The sequence below is a fragment of the Haliaeetus albicilla genome, chromosome 28, assembly GCF_947461875.1.
Source record: "Haliaeetus albicilla chromosome 28, bHalAlb1.1, whole genome shotgun sequence".
In the NCBI taxonomy this organism is placed as follows: Eukaryota; Metazoa; Chordata; class Aves; order Accipitriformes; family Accipitridae; genus Haliaeetus; species Haliaeetus albicilla.
The window spans coordinates 12,227,841-12,254,768 of NC_091510.1; the positions used below are offsets into that span (position 1 = coordinate 12,227,841).

Here is a 26,928-nt window from a genome sequence, read left to right on the forward strand (position 1 = left end):
AAATCCATGGAGGAATCTGATTGGGGGGATTGTATTCTTAAAACTGTTTACAGTCAGCAAGACTTTGAAAATCAGTCAGTTAAAAAGACTATTGTCTCCTGTGTTCAATTCTTTAAAAAGTTTTTTCCATTTTTTTTCCTGCTGTGTTTATTATATAACACCAGTATTGATATATCTCACTAAGTATAGCTCACAGTGCTTCCAGAAGCATATATTTTTTCAGCTCAATTATTTGTTCTTCACAACTGCACATGCACAGCAGTAATCAAATCAGGCTGTTCCTTGCTTTTCATTTGGAAGTCAGTAATATTGTTGCTTAGCTTGCTATTTGTGAATTTGTCATGCATTGCATTACTTTTTTAGTAGTTCTTCTGTTTGTTGGAAAATAGCCACCAGTGGATAGTAATTCTTTCTTTTTAGATAAAACAGATATGACATTAAAAAGTAACATGGTCTTTCTGATCTCTTTTCCTCGAGTATCCTAATTGCAGATAGTATTTGAGAGGTACAAAACCAGTATTTGAGATGTAGATGTTACATGGTTGGTTTTGTTTTTTCCCTTCCCTCAAGACTGATTGAAGGGACAGATTGCGGGTGCGACTTTAAAGAATACCTGTGTTATGCTTCAAAATTGAAATCTCTTAACAGTTTTGTTTTAAAATGTACTCTGCCACAGACTTTATCCTAAAGATTCTTTAACACTAATTGTACAATGTATATACTCCTCATTTTTTGTCGAAGGCAATGTTCTGGAGGATTTTTTTCTTTTGGTATTGACTGCGTATTCCAGCTCAGTCTCTAAAGAACTGCTGTTTGATTTTGTTTCATTGACATCTTGCGTGTATAGAGTTCTGGTTGTTCCAGTTGCATGCAGGTGTCAGGTTCTTGCATCTGTCTGAAAGTTCATCATGAGTTTTCACGTAGATTTCCACTTCCAAGTCTTGGAAGGACATGCTGAGTGCTCACGGTAGGAACGTACTAATGGATAGTTTTCCTTGGCTTCCAAGGTCGTACCATGAACTGTGGCTGACTGCACTGGTGTTGGGATCAGCTTTCAGAGCCTGTGGGGCCTGTGATCTTAAGACAAGGAAGGTCGCACTAGGAGAAGGTCTGTTAAGACATAGTGTTGCTCTGAACACAATCCATGATGTCCAGAACTGCCTTAGAGGCTACAGTGGTGGAGCTTGTGTTTAAAATAAAAATAACTCTTTTTAAATCTGCAGGTGTCTTAATACTGGGAGCTCAATCTGCAGCTCTGAAGGTTGATTCAAATGGCACTTGGCCACTGTCTCCTAACTCTGAAAAATGCTTTCAGGTGTTACATAAAAAATAATATACAAATCCAAGAGACTTAATCGAGAGGAAGTTACAGAAAGAGACTGCATCTTCAACACCTGAATTTCTACATTGTGAAATGTGAGCTCAGGTTATCTTGTTAAAGAGTTCCTGATTGAATTACAGGATGGGAAACAGCAAGTAGGCTAAAATATTAAGCTCAAACCCACTGCTGATAAACACTGAAAAACTTGGAACACATTCTTTTTATTAGACCATGCCTCTAGCCTCTCATACCCTGGCAGTGTCTGCTCCAGACACTGATTTGATGACTTTCTGTGGCGCAATTTGCAGTACCTCTGAGGTGAACAAAACTACAAAGAGCAATAACACAAAGCATCATTTAGAGGCGCAGCTTTCTTGGGTTTGCTATTATCTTTGTCAGAAATCCATAAAGAAATTCGTTCTTCATAACTGGTAGCAGAAAGGGGGAAAACAGTATTTCTTATGCTTGAGTCTCTGAATATAGTTGTTCTGTTGTTGTTGTTTCCTTGACAAAATGTGTAACATCCTCAGTTGGGGCCCATATATAGCTCTTTGTGATGTTTCAGTTCAAATTTCCTTGCAGGTATTAGTATCAAACTGTTCTTGTTAGGAGTAAGACTGCTTATGGTATTGAGGTCTCTCCATCTTAATAGAGGCTCCCTGGAAAAGGTGCCCTTACAGTGGGTGAGGCTGTGTCTGGCACAGCACCTGAATTACGATTTATTTTTTTAACATATGTTTTAGCATACGGGAAGAAAAGCCTTCTGTCTGTATTCTAAGTGAGCTTATCCCTTCTACAGAGAGGGATGTTACAAATAGGATGGTGCGGGATAGGAAGCTGACTGGTTGGGTTTCCTCACAGACCGAGATGGAGCAGTGCAAGGTATTCCAAGATCCGCAGCACCCTGACCTGGGTTCGCTAGCAAACCCCTCAGACAGCCCTTTGCTGAGCGTTTGGGTAAGGAAGGGAACAGCAAGTGTGGTGGCATGTTTATGAAGCAGCAAGCACGCACACCTCTCAGGCTCAAGACACTGGAAGCAAGGAGGTGAAATTCATGGAAATGCGACTGAACTTTCGTCTTTGTGTCTGATTCTCTGGGACAGAGTAGTTCTTTATGTTTTCATTTCTGCTTGGTGATACTGATGAAAAGCTTGTTTATGAAAGTAAAAACATATGTTTGTTAGATAAGGATGCATAAAGCCCTTAAAACTGTAGTGCTTTAGAAAGCAAGCTGTGAATTATAGCTTTGCTTTTGTAAGAACAATCCTGACTTGGCACTTTCTCGTTGATTTTCATCACTAAGTCTTCTCTATATGCCTATAAATAAATGAGTAAAAACGGGAAAGCCATTAGAAAATGCCTGCATTACATTTTCAGTGGTACTTGGTTCCTAATGAGGGATTTCTTTTGGGTATGGGGGTGAGGAGAAAACCTCATTACTACAGTTCTGGTGTGTGTTTGACTGCCTAAGGCTGACATCAAATCTAATAACTTCTCAGTGAGCCAAGGCAGGTCTGTCCTCTAAGGCTTGAAGCAACCTTTGTTTTGTTTCGGCACCTGATGACTGGTGCTGTAGAAAATGTGCTTTTGTATTTGGTGTTACATAGGAAACGCGGCTTCTGGCCTCTGGATCTTGACATACCTTTTTGTTTTTTTCCAGATTCTCTAGTACTACAAGTCTTCTGCCTGTCTAGGTACTACTTCCCTGGGGTCAAATAGTCTTCTGCATTATTGTGGTTTTTTTAGCTGTACAAACCTATCATGGATGTATTGTAAGAATTTCAAAAGGAAGGGTTTAATGAACTGTGCACAGAGGGGCTTCTGTAAAGACATGTAAAGGTTTCTTTAAAGGCATGTAGGTTTACTTTGTGTAAACATAAAATGAAATATCATTGTATTGCAGTATATAATTTAAAAAAAACTGGTCTTAAAAAAGAATGCCTGCAAAAGGTAGTACAAATAAACAAAAAAAAAAAAAACCAAAACTGATTACCAGACCAAACCTAAGAGGAATCTCAGATTTCTCATGTAACCTGAAGACCAACATAATGCCTCTATAAGTCAGCAAAGCTTCCCAAGATGTGTATTTGTGATAGATGAATCAGTTCTGTCTTAGAGTTTCTGGGTATTGTAAGTTGTGGAAGGGTGAAAATACTGATTTAAAAAAAAAAAATAATCCTGCACTGAACAAACTACTGAACACTGCTATAGAGAGTTAATAAAAATTCTCTTAAAGCTCATAGTTTCCCCACACATCCACACACTTCCCTTTAAAAATGTGAAATCAAACTGTTTCTCTGATAAATCTCATTTTAGAGATCTGAGTACTGCTTTCTGTTTCAAAGTTCGGAAGACCTTCAAAGGGAAGTCCAGAAGAGCTTTTGGTGTGCGTTTATACAATTTTTCTGCTGATGTAGTGCCCTCTGGTGGGTTGAAGCTTTAGGGTACCACTGTCAGAGCCATGCAAGGCTTTTCAGCTGCCTGGATTATTCCTGAAATTCATGTACGGCTTCATATTTATCTACCTTCTATCTGGAGGCCATGCAAATGATGGCATTTTTACTTTCTCAGGTAAATGCATTGTGCGATTTGTTTTATTCCTGTTTATAAAAGCTTTATGCTACCACCAATCTCTTCAAAGAAAATGGATCACAGAGATGTTCTGTCTCATAACCAGAGTAGATTATTTTTCCCTAAGAGGATGCTAGGTTCTCAGTATATGTTCTGTGGCACGTAGCAGCTGTGCAGCAGCACTAATGCCAGTTGTGACCCCTCTTTCCATTGTCACACATGTACTGGCTACAGCCCTTGTCTCACTTTTCTTTTTGGATACTGGGAAAGTGTGGGGTTTGTACTGAGCCACTCACAGAAGATTAGTGTGGGATTTTGACAACTGTTTTAACATAAAGCCTTGCAGTCACCCGTATGCAGCGTCAAGTTGAAAGTGTAAATTCAAGGCTAATGTAAGCAACCTTCTCCATTTTCTTGCAAAAAACTGGCTGGCGATCTTAATCAGTGTTTTAGATTTGCTTTCATGTAGGTGGTATTTAATAATTATTTCTAGCTACAGAAATGAACAAACCAAAAAAGGCTCCATTTAGCATTCTGCTCTGTGCATGCATTTATGCAGATGGGGGAGAATGAGAAGATAAAAGGACAAAAGTTTGCACACTTTATTTATGATTTGTCAGCTTATTGGATCAGGTGCAGCACCATCCAAATAGAGTGGACTGTTCTTGCCTCTTAGTGGGTATTAAATTAGTTTTTATCATACTAGCTGGTATGTCTTCAACTGATGTGATGGACTGGTATGTATGCAGTGTTTGAAAATCCCATTTTCTTGTGCTGTTTTATGCTAAACACAATTGGTAAGTTTATTTCAAAGACTAGCTCATATAAAATGTTAATGTCTTCGAATCATTGGCAACAATGCTGTCTTTCCTTTAAGGTTTTGACAAAGGGAAGGATGATGTGTCACAAAGTAAAGAGGATACAGCACATTCTATGTCAAAAAGCAAGGTAAGGAAAGCAGCCTCCTAATCTGGCTTAAAAATGTCTGTGCAAAGGAGTTCTGTGTTTTTAATTAAATGCAAATGTATTTAACTTTCATTGTAGATAATCTTGAAGATTACTTTTCAGATTCAGCAACAGATAAACATTAAAGGGAATTTCTTAATCTAATTCTCAGGATGACATCACGTGAAAATCTACAGTTCAAATTAGCGAAAATGAAATGTGGAGTCTTCTCACTGTCATCTTGGGGTGGGATGTTGCCTTGCCAAATGTAATGATGGATGGTAGCCAACTCTTGCTACAGAACACAATTTAAAATCCTTTTAAGCCGTAGGTGAGGATGCTGTTCACTGAGCTGTAGCAAATCTTCTTATAAGAATGTTAAGGAAACTGTAATTGGAGCAGGTTTAGTTTAATGGTTTAAATTGCCAGAGTAAAACACAGTTAAGTGTAATCTGTTGTCCTGTCTGTTGCAAGGGCTTCTGTACCTCAGAATTCAAGTACATGCTTTGTGGTCGTCTTGATAATAGAAGTGGAAAAGGCAGGAGCCAGGCAAATTCATAATTGTCATTGTGTAGTCCCAAGATGGAAGAGGCTCCCTGAGATGCAGTGAAAACTGAGAACATCCCAAGTGGAGTTGGGAGATGGACACCGCAGTCACCAAAACCGTAGCATCTTGGGGTGCCTAAACTTTAAAAAGGAAGAAAACATGAACTACCCGAGCAACTACAAAGACTCTTTTTATGTAGTGATCCCAGGGCTTTTCTCTCCAGAGCTGTGTTTTGTTTTGATCACAATTACTTACACGAGTAGTTTGCAATAGCTTTCTTTCTCAGAATAAAATGTTTCTGATGGTATTGAAATAGTAGGCACATGATGAGGGACTTGTGTAAAAAGTCCTTGTAGCGTCTACGCTAGCATCTACAATGTAGAAAAATCTACCATAGCTATCTTTTCCTTTTCTAAATCCTTTATAATTTGTAGGTTACAATTATAGCCACTCTGATGCAACCTTCTTTATTTATTGGCCTATTGTAACTTTTAAAGTGCATGAACATTTTGGTCAGCAGAAGTGCCTGGCATGTCAATGCGCTGAATTTTTACTTAGTGATTTCTATGTATTTAGAATGTGGAATTCCAGGAAAAAAATATTTTCAATTGGGTGTGTCACAAAACAGGCATCTCTTTCTCTTCAAGACATTAAAGAGAAGAGGGAAGGACTGCATTTTGCAGAGGGGAAAGTTGTGTATGGTTTGATCACTGAGTGAAGTAGCTAAGTTCACTTGTTTTTCTTATTTAGGCATTGCTACAGGATAGTTTAAAGGCTTTAAATTACGCAGCTGTGTGGGTTTCTATTTTCTGCTAGGACGTCCACTGTTTTTTTACAGAGGCAAATGTGGTAACAGACACTTAAACAGATTGTCAGGGCGCAGCAGGCGTGGGCTGCTCTGTAGGGGAAGGCGAGGACCTGAGCTTGAACGCAGCTAGCTCCCAAGGGAAATGGGGGGGATCCTGCTTCTTGCCGCTTTCGCGCCCAGCTCTTTCTATAGCTCTCTGCTGCAAGGTCGGCACTGCAGTCTGTCAGAGCTGGCCTTGGGCACGGGTAGCTGTACCCCTAGGAGATGGAGGGATTGCACTGGAGGGCTTGACAAATTTTTCTGTGATATTTCATGTGTCAGAACCTTAAAGAGAAACATTAAAGAGATATTGAAGGAAATCAAAGCGACTTAAAGGTTATAGTAGCATTTCCCTGCTTCAGTGGTGTCATCAGAATTGCACTGGGGTGAGCAGGTTAGTTTCTGCAGCTGAAGCTGCAGTTTTGTGGTGTGTAGCTAAGCATTTCAAGCTGTTGCTGTCTTACATCTGACTGGGAATGACAAAAATTTGCATCTTTCAGCATTACTGCATCCTAGAGCCCTGCTTGTCAGGGAGATCAAGGAAGCATACTTTACCATACAGCTTGCTTCTGATCAAAATACTTACATTGGTCCAGAAACCTCTAAATCATTTTTGACTTGGACATCAAGTTAATACTGTCTCTTTTAACTTGGATTTATTTCAGACTCTATTAATCATTTATCTTTGACTATCCAATTTGTTTTTTCTCTTCCTTATATTTATTTTTCTTGGTTCTTGTCTTTCTAGGATCTTAAGTCTTTGTGTGCTTTGCTGTTACTTTTGCTTGTGTCTTTCTACTATCAAAGATGAGACCAGTATTCCTACTTCTCCTAATACATATTTTTCTTCATCCCTGTTTTTGCAATTACTGCATGTGGGGCTTGATAAGACTAGTGGTTCCTTTATAACCCACAAATAAACTTCAAGCTAACAGAAAATGGTAACTGTCTGTCACAGCTGTGGAGGCTGAAGTAGCAGCCCTTCTTTCTAAGTAAGGATGGAAAAGCAGTGATGAGACTTGCCCAGAATCTGGTACTGAATGTACGTCGCTGGGACTTGCAGTAGTTTCTCTTAAAACGTTTTCTTCTTTTAAATTTTGATCCTATCCACTTTGTGTGGATCTAACACTGAGAAAGTTACTAGCTTAAAAAAATCTACCAGTCACTAATCTGTCTCATAATCCGTTGGACAGGTAAATATGGACCTTTACTCAGTGTCATATGAGTGAGCTTTAAAACTGAGATACTGAGAAAATGAGTTTTTGTAACCTGTGATACTTACTGGTTTGGGGCTTTTATATGCATGACCTTTAGATTGCATTAGCTTTCTGTTAGTGAGCAACTAGAATATTTATGAGTGTTTTGCTTAAGTTGCTCCATTATAGCTTGCATAACGAGTTCATTACCTCTTCTTATGTGACAGTGATAAGCATTTTCCCCTCTTCTGTTATTACATTTAAAGTACTGTATTTCCTTTAACTTCTAGACAGAGGAATTAAATTTCAAGTTGTATGGCTGTCTTAAAGCTAAATTTTGAGTGTTAAGAACATATCTTTAATACAAAATGAAGAGGTTTCCTTCATTTTTCCAAGATGTATATATCGAAGTTAGAGAACATTTACTTATCATTGAAATGATTTTGAGGTAAAATTACTTTTTGCCAGTTATTGCACATATCTTTTTGACACTAGCTAAGTAGACTCCTGTAAAGTCTTAGTTCTGAATTAAAGGCGTCAAAGTGGGATCAAAGTTAAATTGCTTTGTTCCACTTGTAAATCTTTCATTTTTATTTTTTTGGTTTGAGCAACTTTTGTGTTAAGAAAAATAGTGCTCAAGTGTACTGTTTTTATTATTGCAGTAAGTTTTCTCAAAACTTGCATAGTTTTTTACTCTCATTTTATAGTATTCCAAAATAGAAATTTGGTGAACAGACTTTGCATTGTAGCCTAAGATTTGAAATGGCTAGTCAGAAGTGTTGAACAGCTTGAGAAGCACTTTGCATAAACTGTCCTTGAATTTACACAGTTTAGAAGGTTACATTGATTTTTCTTCCTGCCTTTTTTTTTTTTTTTTTGACTAGGCGAGAACTTTGGGTCCATCAGGCTTATATTTCAGCGCATAAAGAAATGCAACTCTTTGTAATTTATCTGAAGTTTATGTATATACCTACTCGGTGTTCTCTGACTTGCAGTAGGAATGATAACTCTGTGACAGATTCCTTTTTATGAAGAGCTCTGTATCCCAAGGCGAATATTTGGTGGCTCTAATTCCCTTTCAACTAGTAGGCAACAGATGCCAAAGAATAAACTTTGAACCTTACAAGATGTGGGGAGAGGCAGGAGGGAGAAATCACGTGGTGCTGAGGCAGCATATTGTCCTGCCATGAACAAGGACTTGGGTTTCATGAACAAACCTGAGTCTCGTTCCCCTGTCTATCGCCACTGTGAGCTTCTTGAAGATGACTTGCGAAGTAATCAGAGCGTGGGATTAGGGAGGAAGGAGCAGAACGAGTGGCATTAGTGGTCAGTTGTACTCTGATGATTTATAGAGCACTGAATTCTAGATTGAAGAGGCTGTATTTTCCTTCATGGGTCACGGGGTAAGTGCCTCTCCAGCAATCCATTTGGAGGAGCTAAGTTACAAATGAAGACGTTGGGATTCATATGTGTTGGGAACGACTCCTGTTTTTAAACACTTTAAACACCAGGATTCTCCTAAAACTTTCTCTTGGCTGAAATAATGCCTAACTAGTCAAGACTGTGACATATCAAGTAACAGGCTACATAGGCTAAATATTTACTGTACATAGTTCAGCTTTTTCTGGAGGAATCTGACTTCTTTGCCATAAAACACTTATGAAAAAAGACTCCATAAATAGGTGGTGAACAGCTCTTGATACAAGTTGTGGTTTGTTGTTTCTGTTGTTGGTTTGGGGGCGGGGGGTGTGTTTGTTTTTTGTTTGGGGTTTTTTTTGTTTTTTTTTTTTTTGAAGTGGGTGAAACAGTAGAGGAGTAGGACTGGGAACCTTGCAAACATAACTGTGCACTTCAAACACTTTCTAAACTGCCTGCAACAGTAATATATCCTTCTATCTATCATCGTCATTTATTTATTATGTGTTTTGTGAATTCCAGTCTGAATCCAAGCTTTTCAATGGCTCTGAGAAGGACATCTCTTTATCTTCAAGCAAACTTACAAAAAAAGAATCTCTCAAGGTGAATTAATTTCCTGCTAACTCCTCATGGACTGTAAATGCATTCACATAGTTTTACCATATTCTCTAATGAGAAGACAGAAATGCCAAGTAGTGATGAGACCTATGGAATATTTAAGTATTGTGAGAAATTGTGGTGTTGATTCTCTTCAAATCTTATTGTACTGTTTCTTGAGTATGGGCTTCTATAATGCAGGCTTTAAGATGGCACAAGATTATAGGATAACTCAGAAGATTATAAGATTGGCAGGGACCCCAGGACATCTACATGCAATGAAATGATGAATTGAATTATCAAAGTTACAATTTGCATGCAGTATCTGTGTTTTTTCTACTGCCTTCTTCCCACTGTGTTTTAACAAGACCAAACTCCACTGTTTGGCAGATGTCATGTCAGGAGAAACATAAAATTATTTGCCTCTAAAAGAGGAAGATACATTGTTGTGAATTTCTACTGTGGGGGGGGAATAATTGCTGGGTAAAGACTACTGATCAGTTAATGTATCTGTAAATCTGAATGTAGCCTAAATTTGGTTTTGTACTTTACACCAGGAAAGTAAGGGGCGGAGGGGGTTTGGTTGGTTGGTTGGTTTTCCCTCTGTGTTTCTAACAGGAGTTTCAAAGTCCTCAGTCTTAAAAGCAAATAGCAGAAGAATCTGAAATTGGTTATGTCGTAGCTGCTCTTGAAACAGAGCATGAAATAGTTGTTCGCACCTTGAAGTCAAATGCTGTGTTTTAAAGCTACTTCTCTGTATCTGTATTGCAAATTGGGCTTAGCTGGTTTTTCCTCAGCTTGTATTGATAGATGTCTTTGTGTGCTCTGATTACTGACTTATGGCTGTGGCATTGTAAGTATTTTTATTATTATTTACAGGTTCAAAAGAAAAATTACAGAGAAGAAAAGAAGAGAGCTACGAAAGAATTACTTAGCACTATCACAGACCCATCAGTTATTGTTATGGCTGACTGGTTGAAGGTCAGAATCCAAGTGTGAAACTTGACTTGAAGATGTAGCAGCTGCTTACTGCTTTCTGACCAGAATAGAAAAGACTCAATCTTTTACTTGCTGTTAATTTTTTTCTACAAGCACAGCAGCCACTAATTGCATCCCAGGGTCAATCCTAGGGGAATAATAGAGAAACCTAGCTCCCACTTACTGTAGTCACCATAGTCACATGCATCTTGTGTATAGCCATTAACTTCAGATGAGTTGGCTTTACAATTCTTATTTTGTCCTTTTTATTTTACACTTTGAATTGAAGCTCTGTAACATCTGTAACAATAGTGAAAATGGTTCAGTCATATTAGATATTTGAATACAGATTTCTTTGTGTATTTCTGGTAATTTTCCTTTCCTCTCTTAAGAACTAACTGTCCTCTAATACTGGTACAAAAGATGAGGAATTGAATTCTCAAAGATAGTAGTCAGTTTCATCAACAGTAGTGCAGTTTCTATATTTGTATATAATTCCTTAAATTTGTAAATATATTCCTTGGAAATTGTACAAGAAAAAAGATCTGTTACCCATTTTTACAGTTTGCTTCAAACAATAGCTTGTCTGGAAAAAAGTTTCTCCAGCTTTTGTAAAAATCACTGTAAACAGGCTAAAACATTGCTCAGATGTCAAGTTGGCATTCAGTCGTACAGACACAAAGTAATTGGAATCCAGAGTTGATAGAATTGATGTGAGCAGTCTAATCAGTTGTGCAAATTCAGGGACTTGAAAGGATCTTACATTTCACATATGGGTTGAAGCTAACAGCTGTTATAAGAGGTTTTATCTAAGAAATTCAAATATATCTGAGTTATTTTGTGAATATCCTGTTTTTCTTATCAGACACCTGCCCTGTTTTCAGAGGAGTTCTGTTTCCAAAGGTTATTGTGTCTTCATGCTAGTGATAAAATATGTTCCAGATAGGAAAACTCATGAAGGTTTCAGATGAATAGTCATACTTCCTATATCTGGATGTGTGTATACCCATTTGTAGAATAAGTATTCATCAAGAAAGAGTAGAAGAGTGAGCATTGAAATTGTACGTTTGTATTGTCTTTGATAAACCTGGGTAAACTTTTGATAGACCTGATAAACTTTGTTTGAAATAAAAACTAGTGAGTAATTTCAATTTTAATTTTCATTTTGTTAAGGGGTATGGTTTTGGTATTGGCTTCACTGAGATATAACAGTAACTGTTTATCTTCTAGATTCGTGGTACCTTGAAAAGCTGGACCAAACTGTGGTGTGTACTGAAACCAGGAGTGTTGCTTGTTTACAAAACTCCCAAAAATGGCCAGTGGGTAGGAACAGTGCTCCTGAACGCTTGTGAACTCATTGAGAGGCCTTCTAAAAAAGATGGCTTTTGTTTCAAACTTTTTCATCCTTTGGAGCAGTCCATATGGGCTATAAAGGTTAGTGGTAGCATATGTGGTTCTTAACAGATGACTAGTATTAGCCAGCTATGAGTAAAGACAACCCTAATGAAAAGCTGAACTGCATTTTTTGTTGTAGCTTTAATGGTTTGTTTATTGTGAATATAAGTGTTCAACATCCAGTCGTCTTCATCACAAAAAGTATTTGATTTATGCTGCTCTGTATACTTAAATAGCTTCAGAAGTGTGGTGTGCAGAGGGTTGCCACTGAAGAGGTTAATGCCATCACTGGCAATCATGTAAGTGGGAGGAATGAGTGTATAACGTTGTATTTTACATCAGTTGAATCTGAGAAATTAAGGAGGGAAGTCATTTGCCAAAATGAAAGAGCTGAGATGTGTTATAAACATTTCTTGGCTTCCAACCCTATATTCATGTAATAAAATGTCAGCCTAGTTCAATTTGCTTGTAAGAGTAGAAATTCAAATGACATCCTTGTGCAATAATAGCTTATATTGCAACTTGTTACCCAGTTGTGTTCCTTTTTGGTTACAATTTTAGGAAGATAAATGTTTTCCTTCAGTTCTGATGTCTGTTTGCTTTGTCATATGTGGCATAATATTGTGAGGAGCTCTTACCTCTAAGTGTTGAAAAGCACAGTGTGTTCTGCACAGCAAAGGTTTATCTCCATTTCTTATAAGAATCTTTAAACAATGAGTAATAGCAAACATTATACTCTAGTAAACGAACTATTGTAGTCCTTGTTTTATGTTTGCATACGGAGAGGCGGTGCAGAAGCACAGCACAAGTGAACATACTTACCTCCTGAAATAACATCTTGCTTTAGATGAAATTATTGTACAATATTAGGACCCTTGTCATAATAAATTAATTATGCCCTCTGCAACATACCTCTTCAGATAGCTACTAATTGTGAGATTGTATCTTCTGAATCTTAAATTGATATAGATGTACTGTTGCATCTGTAGAATATCCTGCATTGATTTTGTCTTCCTTATCTCAGACTGGGAAGTCAGTCAGCTAGTATAATTCCTGATGTTTGTTTGTGGTCTTTCTGAATTGTTATCATTATCAATGTTATCTAAATTTACCAAACTTAGATCAAATCTTCTGTAGCTGCTTTTGAATTTTATGTCAATATTGCTTAGGAGGACTTTTCACTAATTAGTGGTGATTTCACATTTGCAGAACACAGACTTCATATCCTTTTTCAAAGCTATAGGGTTTGGTGTTAACGTGCTTTAATTATTTATGATCATGTATACATACATTGCAAAGTGGTGGCCTGTCTGCAGAAGATCACAAATCAGTCTTATATTTCTTTATTGCTTGGCAATGAGAAATGGATTTGTTTGTTTTTTTAACTAGATATTTAGAATTTAGAGGACATGCCCCACCAGATTTTTACTTTTTTAAGGTAGGTCAAATTTTGAACCTGAACAAGTTGATATTGTCCATTCTAAATGTGCTGAGAGCTGAAGTGGCGTTTGTTCATTTTGGTATGGCTATTTGCAGTTGAGAATTACTGGATTTAATTAGACGAAAGGCCTTGAATTTTGAAACCTTTTTCTGCCTTGTTTACCTAGTCAATTATAATGTCCTAGTTACAGATTTATTATCATGAGGCAAACTTTCATAAGCGTAACAGCAATTGACTGATTTACAGAGTAGATTTACCAGAAGAAGCCTGAAGTCTAAGGCAAAATGACCCTTGTTTGCAGTCAGTGCAGGAAGATGACATTGCAAGAAACATTTACACAGGTATAAGTATTGCAGGAGATTTTCTGACTTGAGCACACTTTGCATAGTGTGTCCTGGCAGACTGCAAATTCTCTTCTGCAGTAGTTTGTGGCCAGTCACTTCACACACTCCCTTAAGCCTGTTGCTGTGGTCTTTGATGTTCCTCCTGCACTCTGAGGTAGCTGATGCACTGTACCTTGTTCTGTCTTCCTCATGTGCCCTGTCCTGATGCCATTTCAGTTTTCTACAATTAATAACTAGAAAAGTTACTGCAAATGATTTTTCTGAAGTAAATTTAGTCAAGTGTGACTGCTTATCAGTTTTTATTGCTTCCTCTGAGTGTTCGTGACACTTGAGTTTTATTGGCATGAATGTTCTGTAGGAAGTGAACTTCAAAGTTTTTCTTTAATCTAGTGGAATTTTTAACTCGCCCATTACCTTGTATTGCAGTAGTTGTACTATCATTCTGTCAGGAGCAGAGACAGTTCAAATAAAGTCACCTAACAAATGGAAACTAATGTCTCTCTCGGACAGAACACTAACATACTGAAAATTGATTTTGAAACCGTAATGGATGATATCAGAGAAAAATATCTAGTGCTTTTTGGAACAGTAATCAATTAGAGGAAATCAAGATCCACAAGCAGTTATTCCAAAATGAGTCAACCTGCTCAAATGTTCACTGCAAATTATTCATTTGATTTTAATCAGTGTATTGTCAAAGCACCTAGGGGAGTATAGCTTTCTGGCATTAAAAAAAACCCCAAACCTGAACACCAAAACCACACTTCATCTCCAAATTATAGTTGTTTGGTACAGAGTAAGCAGTGTACCCTGCATGCCCACAGTATAACCCTAAAGGGGAGACCTCGCGGGCAGAGATCTGCCGTTAGTCCGTGTCCCGTGACCTGAGAGTTTCGAGGACTTGCGATGGCCGAGACCTTTCCACAGCGCCGGTGCACCTGCGGTGCCGCGGTCCCCTCCGTGCAGCCCCCCCCAGGACTCTCCCACCCCTGCCTGGGGCTGCACTGTGCCGTGGTGCTCTCCCCTCCCCAGGGGCCCGGCAAGAGCCAGACCTCTTCCCTGCCTGCCCACCCTTGGGGCAAGGAGTGCTCACTCATGGGGTTGTCCCTCCTGGTTCTCGGTACCAGCTAACTCCTCATCCCCGTGTTGCCGCTTCACCAAAGGCTTTTCGTAGACCCACCTTTCAGCTCGCTCGGAGGGAGACTGAGGTTTGGAATCTTGTTTCTAACACTCAAGTTGCTGATACCCCGTACTGACTGTTCAGGAGTTTCTGAACATCACTTACACCAGCACTAGCTTGCCTGTATTGGTATTTAAGTGCCACCAAGACTCCTCGTTACCTGCCTCTCGCCCTCAGTAGTGTTCTGGCTGTTTCATTTGCTTGCTTCTAAAAATATCTGCCTTTATCTGCTTTTGCTCAAAACTTCTGCTGGCTTTCCAATTCCCTCTTCTAAGCCTTGTCCTGGCTTTTCATTAGGCTTCTCTGGGAGAAATCAGTCAAGACCAAAATGTGTTAACTCATTAGTTAGGCAGGCTTAACCCAGCTTTCAACGATAGCTTTCAAGTATGTTTAATACAGCCCTCTTTGCCTATCAGTTGTCTTAAAGTTACCATAGGTAAACTTTTTTTGAAGGGGCTTTAAAATGGTTGTTTAGCATTTTATTCCAAAATGAAGCTTGACAGAGATGGAAAGGTCTTTTGGATTTTTATTTTTTTTGCCTTTTAATTTGTGAAGTAGTGAAAATTAAACTTTGACATTTGACATCCTCTGTGTGTCTTTTGGTTGAACATAATATCATGGTGTCCTGCTGATACCCTTTATAGAGAGACTTAAGCATCTAAATATCTTTTATGGACCTGGGCATCATCTCTTCTTTTTTCTTATTTAAATGCCAAGCCTACAGTTAGGCACCTACATATTGTGTGGACTTGAGTACTGAATAGGTAGACAGGTTGAAGGGGAAGGAGGGAGGGAGAAAGGATGAGTGAGTTTCTATAGCAATACGCAGTGTTTGAGTGGGAGGAATTACTTCCATTTTATTTAAATATTGATTGACTTACCTGTCTTCCGAAGACAGGCAAAAATCATGTGGTTCTGGAGCATAGCATGCTGCTGAGACACCAAACACATTGTCATGTAAAATAAGCATGAAGTGGATCACTGAAGGTGGCCTCCCGTTCTCTGCAAGGGTTTGGCTTGCCCTCGTGTCTCTCTGCGCTATGAACCATAGCATCCGTGTAGGAATTGAGAGGAACCTTTGCTCTCATCAAGAACAAATGGGACTGGAGGGGGAAGAGCCAGCTGCTGTACAAATGTGGGGTCTTCTACTAGGCAGCATTTGTGGTAGATCAGCTCTCTTAAACCACCCCACAGATATGTCTTTTGTTTTGCTTGCTTTCAGTCTTACCTCTTCAGCTGAAATACTGAGCTGAAGAGGAATAGCTTGTCCCTTGTGAGCTCTCTACACCCAACTGCAGGAATCGCCGGACAGTGAGGGTGACTCCCCCATGGCTTTCCTTTTGATGCTTTTGTCGTCTTGCTATAAGTAGCATCAGCAGAGCATTTCCAAGTTACTATGCCAAGTCTGATTTACAAAAAAGAAAAACCACCAAAAATTATTGGAATCCCAAAGACCATTCTTTTTAAAGTGGGGTTGAATTGGGAGCTATACTTAGAATGAAGTCTTTTGAAGAAGAAATCCAGTAAAAGAGGGCTGTCCATCTTTCCATTCATGTCTTCATTAGATGTTGCTGAGTGACAGTAAATAGCCCTGCAGTGTGTCAGCTTGTTATTACATTGAATAATAAACTGTAAAACTGAATTAAAATATCTGATGCTGTTGTTTGTTTTGTGTATTTCAAGGGTCCCAAAGGTGAAGCAGTTGGTTCTATAACTCAGCCATTGCCCAGCAGCTATTTGATCATCCGAGCTGCTTCAGAATCAGATGGTAAATATATATATAAGAGTTTTTCCACAATGACAGCAGTTAGTTATTAGAAAGAGATAGTTTCAGTTGTCTTACTATGTCTATTACAGCACTGTCACTGCAGTTTAATTGTTGTTAAGGTTATCCCTTAAGTTAGTGCATTCAGTTGTGTTGGTACTAGTAGTTTTTCATGGTTATTAAAGGAAAATTTTGACCTGAAGAAACTGTCATTGAACTCCTTGCAGTTTCCTTGCATTGGCTGGGTAGAGGAGGGGGACGGGGTTCAGTTTTAAATATATTAATGTATGTCTAAATACTCAACCTAGTGCCTTTCTAAAGTGCTAATGTGGACATTCTTTTTAATGAAAGCATTTGTGTGTTATAAAGTGCAGCAGTTGCATAGAGTTCTAGTAGTAAAATTCCCTCAAAATATAGTTTTGTTAACACCCTTTATCTCTGGGGAGGTGGTGGTCAATATCAGTGCAACCATCTTCAAAGGTTACAATGAGGAAACAAAACTTAAGACTGTTGTGTAATCTTTCTAGCAGCTGCCTACCTTCTGCTGGTTGATTAAGCATACCCCTGCAGACTTTAAAAACAGGACTTTATTTGCCTTCTGTATTGAAAAATGGATTACATATACGGAAATGAAGACATAAGGAGCGGAAAGAACACACAAATTTGTTTAGTTACTTTTTTTGCCAAAAAAAAAAAAAATTTAGAATATCTGCTGTTTTATGTTGAAATGGCATTTATATGCTGTCATCATAGCTCCTTATCCATATTGTTATTGTATTACATCAATAAATTTTGCCAACTGATGCAGTTACTTAATCTTCAAAACTAGAGCAGGGCTGTGGGCAACTTTGGAGGAATTCAACAGTCAGGGCCTGGGTGGAACCATACTTGCATTAAGGAAGAAATACTGGAATATGCTCTAACAGAATCATGATTTACCTTGCTTGTCCTACTCTTGAAGCATCCCCTGTACTAGAGCCAGGTAGTTGTGAGTCGTTTTTATGTCCCCACCAGATTATAAAATCCAATGCATGTAACATGGAACAACTCTGAAGTGTGTTTTCAAAGACAATGTAAGCAGACCCAAAAGGACTGTGAAGTTAGGAAATGGAAGTTGTATAGTTCAGTTAAATCCTTAATTTTTAGTCTAATAATAAATTTGTCTTTAGGCAGGTGTTGGATGGATGCTTTGGAGCTGGCACTGAAATGTTCAAGTCTGCTTAAACGTACAATGATTAGAGAAGGTAAAGAACATGATTTGAACTCTTCAGCAGACAGTACTCATGTCTCTCTCTATGGTCTGCTTCGTGCTAACAACTTGCACAGTGGAGAAAATTTACCGTAAGTGAATTAATTACTAAACCTCATTGTCCTTTTGGCAGAACCTTGTAGTGATAACTTCTCCACAGGGAGAACCTCCTTCTAAGGTTGTGGTTCTTTTTGCTCCTGAATTCTCTTTATATGCCTTATTTCCACTGTGGTTTATGTTGTATGTGGATAAAATGAAAAAAAAAAAAAAAATCTTTTTTCAAGCAAAGTGGGTACAGAGGAAAGTTTGGCCCAAGGAACTCAAAAGTTGAGTATCACATCAGTAAGTTTAAGTACTCATTTAAACTGTTAAAAGTTTAAATTTTTTGTATCTTGAAGTTGGTCTCTTACGTTAGCTTCACCTGAAAATGAGAAGTTTAATACATGTGACAACAGTTGGTAGATGTGAATATAAGTTGCTGTTCTTTGGTTAAAGAAATGACTAATCCTATCGTTACTGAAGTGGTTTCAGCATGTCTCGGCTTTGAATCATCAGATGGATGAATAATGATTCAGTCACCCTATTATTACATTAAATTAAATGCACAAAAGTTGAAATTATATGGTATCACCTGCTATCTAATGTCTGAATGCCCTTGAGTAACTCCCTGTTTATTTCAATAAATACTCTCATCTAGATTTTTGGGAGCATAAGCTTTTGTGGAAATATATTATTAAAGAAGCATGGCGAATGAATAGTGTTTTCAAACACTTCAGTTGTGGTACCAAAGTGCATTAGAAAACATAAAATATTTAGTCCTTTATTTGAAATAATTGGGTCTGAAGCTTGTGCTATGCAGTTTCTCTCAGTAGTTTTCCACCAATTCAATGTACTTTCAGGTGGACGTAAATTTATTTCAAATAATCCCTCCCACCCATGAAGAGTTAGCTGCCCATCTGTCTCTTCTGGGTGGGCAGGAATTTTGTACTGCTATTAAAAGTACGCTCCTGTATTTGAGACAGAAGACCTAGACTGCAAGAAATGACAATTCTTTCTGGCATGGATAGTCTAGGAAAAGCACAAAAAGGCAAATTATTGCCCCCTGTCCAGATGACCAAGCAGGCTCAGCTACAGTTTTGTTCCTTCTGTTATCTCATGGAAACAATAAAACTGCTGTGTACAATTCAGCTGGAGATCTGTACTCATGAATAGTAGTTTGATATCAGCAGCTGGCCCAGATTACAATCACAGCAATTAGCTACAACTGTTAAGTCTAATTAAGACTAATAGTTTAATTAAGTAGATCTTTGGATATAGCATATTCGAAGAGTGTGCTTAACTATCTAAGCAACAAAACCTGCAGGCCTAATTTTAATGGGGTTGGCAAGAGAGAAAGAAGAAAGGTAAAAGCAATTTTAGCTTCAACTGAGAGCTAGCTTTTAAAAGTACGTTAATAGCAAGAGGGGGTCCACAGAATACATTGGACTGATACTTGAAGATGGTCACCTGAAAAATAGGGATGAAGAAGAAGCAGAGACACTCGATGCTTTTTTGAAGGAGGCTGAGAGTTGACCTCGTTGCTCTCTCTGGCTTCCTGAGAGGGGAAGTGGGGAGGGAGGTGCTGAGCTCTTCTCCCTGGGATCCAGTGATGGGACACGTGGGAATGGGTCAAACCTGTCCCAGAGGAGGTTTAGACTGGACGTTAGGAAGCATTTCTTCACCGAGAGGGTGGTCAAACACTGAGACAAGCTTTCTAGAGAGGTGGTCGATGCCTCAAGCCTGTCAGTGTTTAAGAGGCATTTGGACAATGCCCTTAATAGTATGCTTTATCTGTTGGTCAGCCCTGAGGTGGTCCAGCAGTTGGACTAGAAGACTGTTGCAGGTCCCTTCCAATGTAACTATTCTAAACTTGGTGCATTTGACAGTTCAGTGAGAAGAGCGCATCCTATATGCTTCCAGCAAAGCTAGTTTGACATTGCTGCCACATCAGGCTTGATGTTAGCAATTTTAGTGTGTATTTTATTAAGATCCTGGTTTGGAAGCATGAAATTATTGCGTGAAGATTCATTTAACCTTTATTTTTTGTAGGTTAAATGACAGTGAAATTGAAAGGCATCACTTTAAAGATCAAGATATGTACTCTGACAAATCTGATAAGGAAAATGACCATGACCACGAGGAATCTGATAATGATGGATTGGGGAAAAGCGAAGAAAGTGATAGCGACACATCGGAGCGACAGGATGATTCTTACGTTGATCCAGAACCAATTGATGTCAAGGAAACTACTTATTTAGAACAGAGTCATGAAGAACTTGGGGAGGTAAAAGTGCTGTTGATGTAATGAGCAAGCAGCTTCTCCAAATAAAAAGCTGATATTTTAGGGATCAGACTATGCCTGAAAGCTGACTTGCAGGATTGGCTTTCATATTTTCAGCAATAATGGGGGAAAAAGTTCTGTTCACCCATGTTCTGCTTCGCTTTGCTACTCTTGTGCTTGTGTCTGAGATTTTAACAGAGATAATGAGTTTATCTGGAATATTGCTCAGACAGAAGGTGCTCAGTTTGAAAGGGCCACCTACAGCAGAAGCTGACCATGTCTACCCATCTTTTTGTTGTTATTTCTATTTGGTTTTTATTCTGTTTTTTTCTTCAATTAAAAATCTTCAAGTTGAAGCAAGCTGACACTTTTTTCTACTGCAAGAGAGGAGTTAAGCATCCTTGGGGTCTGCAGAATTCAGTGGAAGGCTTGCTGTGTTTCTTATGTCACCTTGCATTTTAATATGATGCCCCAGAGCTGCCATTCCACTTCTGCAGGTTGTCTACACAGGCAAATACGACAGGGTTTTGTATGTTTTACTTGCTATAAAGATACCAAAAAACTTAGTAACAGAAATTGAGATGAGCTTTTTCACAGATCTCCCCTTTCTTCTCAGGTGCTAACTATGAGGGGTTTTTTTTTCGTATTGATGGGACAGAAATACTTTGTGCTTTATTTCTTTCTAGTACTGTTTCTAGAAGAAGCAATAGTTTAGGAAAAGTTGAGGAGTTGACAATAAATTCTTGACTGTGTGTTTTAGAACTGTTCTGGAAAGAGGGCTGCCTTTCTTACAATCTTTGCTTTTGATTTCAGAAACTGCAAGGAAGAGTATCTCCCCTTTTCTTGGTCAGAAAGGAGCATATAGTAGTGTGGCTGCTGGTGTCGCTCACTTACCCCTAAGTAGTGGTTTTCTTTAAGGGAAACCACCAATACTGTCGACTGGTCAAGGCAGTGAAAAGCAAAAATGTGGCAGCTTTCATGGTGGGGAAAAGTTGGTAGAATGAACAGCCCTTTGCTATATAAGACCTGCACATGAGAACACAGAGTAATATACTTGATGCGTAGGAAAGGACTAAGGAAGGATTTCTGAGAAAAACTCAACCTCAAATTTTTCTGGTTTAGGGCTGATGAAAACAAACGCGGTTTTTAATGCTGAATAGTACATCTATCATACTTCATTAAAGATGTATCATAAGTGTATTTAGAGAAACTTGATTTTTCTTCCATAGTTGCTTCAGCTTCTCCGAGTGGTTCATTTTAAGTATCCGTTTTCCAATCTCATCCTTGGAATGTGTTGACCTGTCTTCTGGAGGATTATTTTCTTTCTCCTTTCTGTAAGCAGTTTCTTGCTCATCCTAGGCAGGGGAGGCTGCTCAGACAGAAGTAGTGTCAGAAGAAAACAAAAGTCTGATCTGGACACTGTTGAAGCAAGTCCGGCCAGGAATGGACTTGTCCAAGGTTGTACTGCCTACATTTATCTTGGAACCTCGTTCTTTCCTGGACAAGCTGTCTGATTACTACTACCATGCAGACTTTCTGTCTGAGTGAGTCAATCCTATCTCTGGTTTTCATTCTTTTCATTTTTTTAAACTAAACTGGGGTAATGGTGTATACTGAAAAGTTTGATCCTCTCTACTTAAACTGTGTCATAGACTGCTTAGAGTTTGAATGTTTGTCTGACAATGTATCAGCCATCAGATATCCTTGTTTTCTAGAAGCTAACTGCCTGAGAGCTCATATGGTACATCTTGAAGTCTGGCCCCTCTTGGTAATTTAATAGCAAATGTGTTGCAGACATTTCTGGTTTAGCTTTTGGAGACTGGTTAGAAGACTTCTCAAAATTAGTTTAATTTTTTTTCTCTAAGAGGTATATTTTAAATGGTAAAACAGTACCAGTTAACCTTTTTAATACAGTGTTAAGTTCCATTCAAATTTATAGTTGCCTGCTCAAATGTAGCTAATAAATTAAAGACGGTAAATTGAAATATTATTCAACTCCGAGTTCTGTACGTGCGTCGGCCGGTTCTTTAAAGTAGTATCTTATAAGTGGAAGAACTTCAGTGGGGGTGGAACAGGATTTAATGTTACAAAGAACAGACTCAATCATGGAAATACCATTTCTGATTTTTTGTTTGATTAGCGTCTTCAGACAATTATTTGAAAACTTTGAATTTGATGCATTCGGGCTGAAAGTTTTACAGTACTGCAAGTCACAAGACTTTTGTTTTAGTCAGCTCCTAGATTCAAGATATATCACAGCAACTGATAGCGCGTTATAACTGAAACAATACTGATATTTGATCTGTGAGTTCTGTTTGTTTCATAGAGCTGCCCTTGAAGAGAATGCTTACAACCGCATGAAAAAAGTAGTGAAGTGGTATTTGTCGGGATTCTACAAAAAGCCAAAGGTGTCCTCTCACATACCTCACATACTATTTTGTCTTTACTTTAGTCATTGCATCTAGTTTGAGGGTTTAGGGATGTGCTGGAGTAAGTTTTCTTTTTAAATTATATCACTATGCATTTTTTAAAAACAAGGTTAAGTTTTTGTTGTTTACACAAAGGGACCTTTTTGGTCCCTAGCCATGCTTAAAATAGACTATATTCAATTGTTTTTTTACCTTGGAGTAGAAGTTGAACTAAACATTTTGTGATAAAGTTGAGCCAGTTCTATGTTTACCATTCTCCAGTGATAACATGCAGCAGTTAGAGGAATAGTATTTCCACTACTTCACTTATCTTTGCACTAAATACTTTTTATAGTCATGTTGGTGGGAAACAGTATTGAAAGAAGAAAGTACTTACTACTAAACTTCAGACAAAAGGTCTGTAATAATTCTCCTGCAAAAAAATCTTATATTCTATTTGTCCTTATGTGTAGCCTGGAATAGTTTAGCAGATTTAGTATATCTATGCCAATTTCTTTAGAATGAAGAGCAGAGTAACTGAGCATAATATTCAAATGATGAAATCAACTACAGTGTACTTTAGCATATAAATTAGATCATATTTTTTTTGTGTCTTATCTTCAGTGAAAGACTGATAAAGTATTTCATGAGTTCTCTACCTGCATTGTATGGTTACTCTTTGTTCTATTTCTGTTTAGGGACTAAAAAAGCCATACAATCCTATACTTGGTGAGACTTTCCGCTGCATGTGGATTCATCCAAGGACGAATAGCAAGACTTTCTACATTGCAGAACAGGTAGCTGCAATAACCAGTCAAATATTTTTAAGAAAAATAAATGCGCTGCATTTTCGTGCTAGCCAAACAGTATGGTAGTTTCAGAAAATGTATTTAAATGTGTGAATAGTATCCTAAAAGCTCTCCTGGTGAGCATAGTTTTTTTACAGATGTCTCTCTTAAGTGTGTCTTCCTAGAGAGACAGAAAGGCGTTTCCAGCTTTTCGGTTTGCTCTTCCTCCAGGAAAAAGTCAGGTGCTAATTTTCTTAGCTCTTGAAATTCAGTAAGTGTTTTCTTGATCTTTATCTCTAAAGATTATAGTCTCATTTCACATATATTAACTGTATTCTATTATGTGCAGCTTGAACTTTGTGTTCTGTCATTATTAGCTCAAGGTTTATACTATGTTGCATGGTGGTGTTTGTTGTTTTGTTTTGGTTTTTTTTCAAATATGTGGTTTTTTTCAACAGGTATCGCATCATCCTCCAATATCTGCCTTCTACGTTAGCAACCGCAAGGATGGTTTTTGCCTTAGTGGTAGCATTCTGGCCAAATCAAAATTCTATGGTAAAGAATGGGTTTTTTTGGTTGTACCTTTATTGAGGAGTGTAAAATTGGTGCAAATGAGCTGTGTTTTGTGGATGAAAGAAGGCTGTTAGAAGAATCAGGGGTTTGATCATTGTATTACCCTTTCCTTACAAAGTTTTTGCTACTGGTCTTTGGAATTTTAATTTCTACTTTTGGATTCTATTTTAATTTTTAATTGGAGATGCTGTGTATTATAGTGGCTTCACTAGATGGGATAGATTGCAGTGCTAAATATACTGATGTTCTTAATTTTATTGCTCATTTAACAGGAAATGTTGACTGTTGTCTTGCAGGGTGAGAAATGTGTTTTTCTGTCTTTGAATTTCAGGGAATTCATTATCTGCCATACTAGATGGAGAAGGACGGCTGACATTCCTAAATAGGGGAGAAGATTATGTAATGACAATGCCATATGCTCATTGTAAAGGTAGTGGGTTTTTTTCATTTTCTAGATGGCAAAGTTATGAGAACAGAAGTTTATTATTCTAAATAGTTCATTATTCTAAATAGTATACTGTGTTGGATTCGAACTTGTCATCTGAGAAGAGTGTTCTGAACATTGGCAACATTGGTGGCTCTAGGCTTCCACATATTTTATCACGAGGAAAATACATCTGTTGTTTAAGCAACGATCTATGTTTTGGCACAGAAAAAGATTTTTTTTTCTTTTTTTTTTTTTTTTCATAAATAGTAACAGCATATATATAGCTATCTGTCATTACATGGCAGCAATGTACTGTTTGGGTTGTCTTTTTTTTTTTAAAGAACAGTTTTGAGCTTTTCCAGTATTTTCCTCCTGTAAACATAAAAGGCAATGTAGTATCTACACCTCACTGTGTGACTTGAGTGTAAATTGTGACAATTTGTCTTTAGTTTCACTGTGGGAAACCAGTCAGTAAAGCTTTCTGGAAGGTTGGTAGTAGTACAAAATACACTGCAGAGTTGCTGATTTTTAAACTGCTACTTAGGTTTATCTACCCATATATTCTCTGCCACAATTCTCTTTTGGAAGCCTTACAGTCAGCAACTATAATATTTTCCTTCACTTGAGATGTATGAAAATCAGTTAGCAGAATTAGGTAATTTGACGTTAGTTTGGTAGACTCTTCTCTTTCCGTTGTTCGTGGGTGTTTTTAATATTCTGTTGGATTTTTTTTTAATGGCTGTGGTGACAAAAATAATACTTAACAATTAAAAAGCACATAATATATACATACATTCAAATCAAACAGGAAGAATTGTCGTGACTAATAAAGCTGATAGAGAGAAAGGTAGAAGAATATGCAGGGAAGGAGAATGTGCATGGTGAAAAAACCATATTTGCACATGCATCCACTGTGTGTAAAATATATTCAGTGTTTCAAAAGCTGGATTGCAGGGGGAAAGACAGTAATGGTGGGAAAGAATGTGTACTCAGCATTGTCAGCCTTGTGCTTCCAAAAATCTTCAGGGAGGTGATCAGTGTTGTTTTATATTGCTTGTCCATGATTGTCTTCACCTGCGGTCTGACTGTACATACTGCTTCTGTTGAAGTTAAGTTTTTCTTTGCTCTCTTTGTCTTAGAGTTATTTTCCTGTCTGAACCTCAAAAGCTTCCCTCCTCCAATCATCTCCAATAAGACTAAATACTGCCCTTGCTAGAGACAGCAGCATATGCTGCCAAAGATATGTCTTAAACAATTTTTCCTGCTTACCTGTAGTTGACTTCGGTCTTTTTGTTTCTGTTTGGGTTATCTTATTTGGCAGAAAGATCATGCTTATCAGTAGGAAAGGTCATCTGAAAAGATGATTTTTCTTCTGGCACAGACATGTTTACTCTAGGAATTGTGCCCAAAGAACTTAGGGTTTTTGTCTTGTTCAGTTATAAACATTCATTTTAGCTGTTTTCTCCTGCAGGAATTCTTTATGGCACAATGACCTTAGAGCTTGGGGGAACAGTCAACATCACCTGTGAGAAAACCGGCTACAGTGCAACAATTGAATTCAAACTCAAGGTTAGTAAATGCTGTGAGTGGGCACAAGAAGGAGAATGAGCATAACGATAATTTAAATAAATAAATAGGTCACTCCTTAGATATGATCTGATTTAATATGGAATTGTCTTTTTGGAAGCAGGGATTTTAATTTTAATTGCTACATATGCATCTATGTGTATCTAGCAAATAGTGATATTTTTTTTTTTAAAAAAAAAAACAACTACATTGTCATCTCTTTTCTTAATGTATTCTTCTGGGTCCAAAGGTTTTGACTGAAACTTACAGTGCTGTCTTCATCGCTAGTCATAAGAGATGCAAACATATTGCTAGTTGTATGAATCTTAAGAACAGCTCTAGTGGTGGAAAAAAGCAATGGTCTGTCTTATCTCCAGCAGTAGCAACAGTTTGTCTAGGAAGGTGTAAGAACAGGGGAATTGTTTAGTGATCTGATCAGCGGTTCAGGTATTTTGTGTGGTTGTGTTAATATACTTCGGTGATTTTTAGTTCTCTAAAAACATTCAGGGTCTTTTTAAACTGGAGAGCTCTTGGAGGAGAACTCAGACCCAGGTTCCCCTCTTCCATCCTAGGTAAATTTAAGTTGCTCACAACACCTTGAGTAAAGATGATGCAAAGGCTTTGGCTAACATTTACATCAGCCTAATGTCCAGTGCTAAGCAACAGTTTACATGGACTATTTTTGGCAGCTGTGCATGCTGTAGGAGCACCTCCCTGCTCACAAAAGCTAAACAAAGGTTTCTAAACTACTTATAGATGACTTGCACTTCTGAAAAATACATTTTCCATCTTTGAGGCAGAAACTAATTTAAAGCTGAACAAACAATTGTTAAGAAATGTGGATGTGGAGAGGGAAACTGTATTTGGTTGAAATTAAAGGGGAAACATAAAAGTTAGGAGGCTGTGTTAATTGATATTTTGCCTCATCAGCCCACAGGATACGTGTGCAGACTGTCAAAAAGGCCAAAGAAAATCCCTGGCAATCATTTTTGTTGTTGCTTCTGCAAGAGTTAATCTCTAGAAACAAATGGTCTTTGGCAAAGTGGTGAAATTA

General features: G+C 37.9%; 1 protein-coding gene across 8 annotated transcripts in view; it reads left to right on the top strand.

Annotated features, from left to right (window-relative positions):
• Nucleotides 1–26,928, top strand: part of OSBPL8 (oxysterol binding protein like 8) — a 94,967-nt gene that overhangs the window by 58,325 nt on the left and 9,714 nt on the right. For all 8 annotated transcript variants that reach the window (XM_069773509.1, XM_069773510.1, XM_069773506.1 and 5 more), the window contains 13 exons: nucleotides 4,770–4,840; nucleotides 9,366–9,446; nucleotides 10,320–10,421; nucleotides 11,649–11,852; nucleotides 16,462–16,546; nucleotides 17,713–17,884; nucleotides 19,881–20,115; nucleotides 21,472–21,656; nucleotides 22,439–22,520; nucleotides 23,219–23,317; nucleotides 23,767–23,863; nucleotides 24,213–24,311; nucleotides 25,780–25,877. In XM_069773509.1, coding sequence (XP_069629610.1) covers nucleotides 4,770–4,840; nucleotides 9,366–9,446; nucleotides 10,320–10,421; nucleotides 11,649–11,852; nucleotides 16,462–16,546; nucleotides 17,713–17,884; nucleotides 19,881–20,115; nucleotides 21,472–21,656; nucleotides 22,439–22,520; nucleotides 23,219–23,317; nucleotides 23,767–23,863; nucleotides 24,213–24,311; nucleotides 25,780–25,877 — 1,610 coding nt within the window. The remainder of the gene's footprint in view (nucleotides 1–4,769; nucleotides 4,841–9,365; nucleotides 9,447–10,319; nucleotides 10,422–11,648; nucleotides 11,853–16,461; nucleotides 16,547–17,712; nucleotides 17,885–19,880; nucleotides 20,116–21,471; nucleotides 21,657–22,438; nucleotides 22,521–23,218; nucleotides 23,318–23,766; nucleotides 23,864–24,212; nucleotides 24,312–25,779; nucleotides 25,878–26,928) is intronic.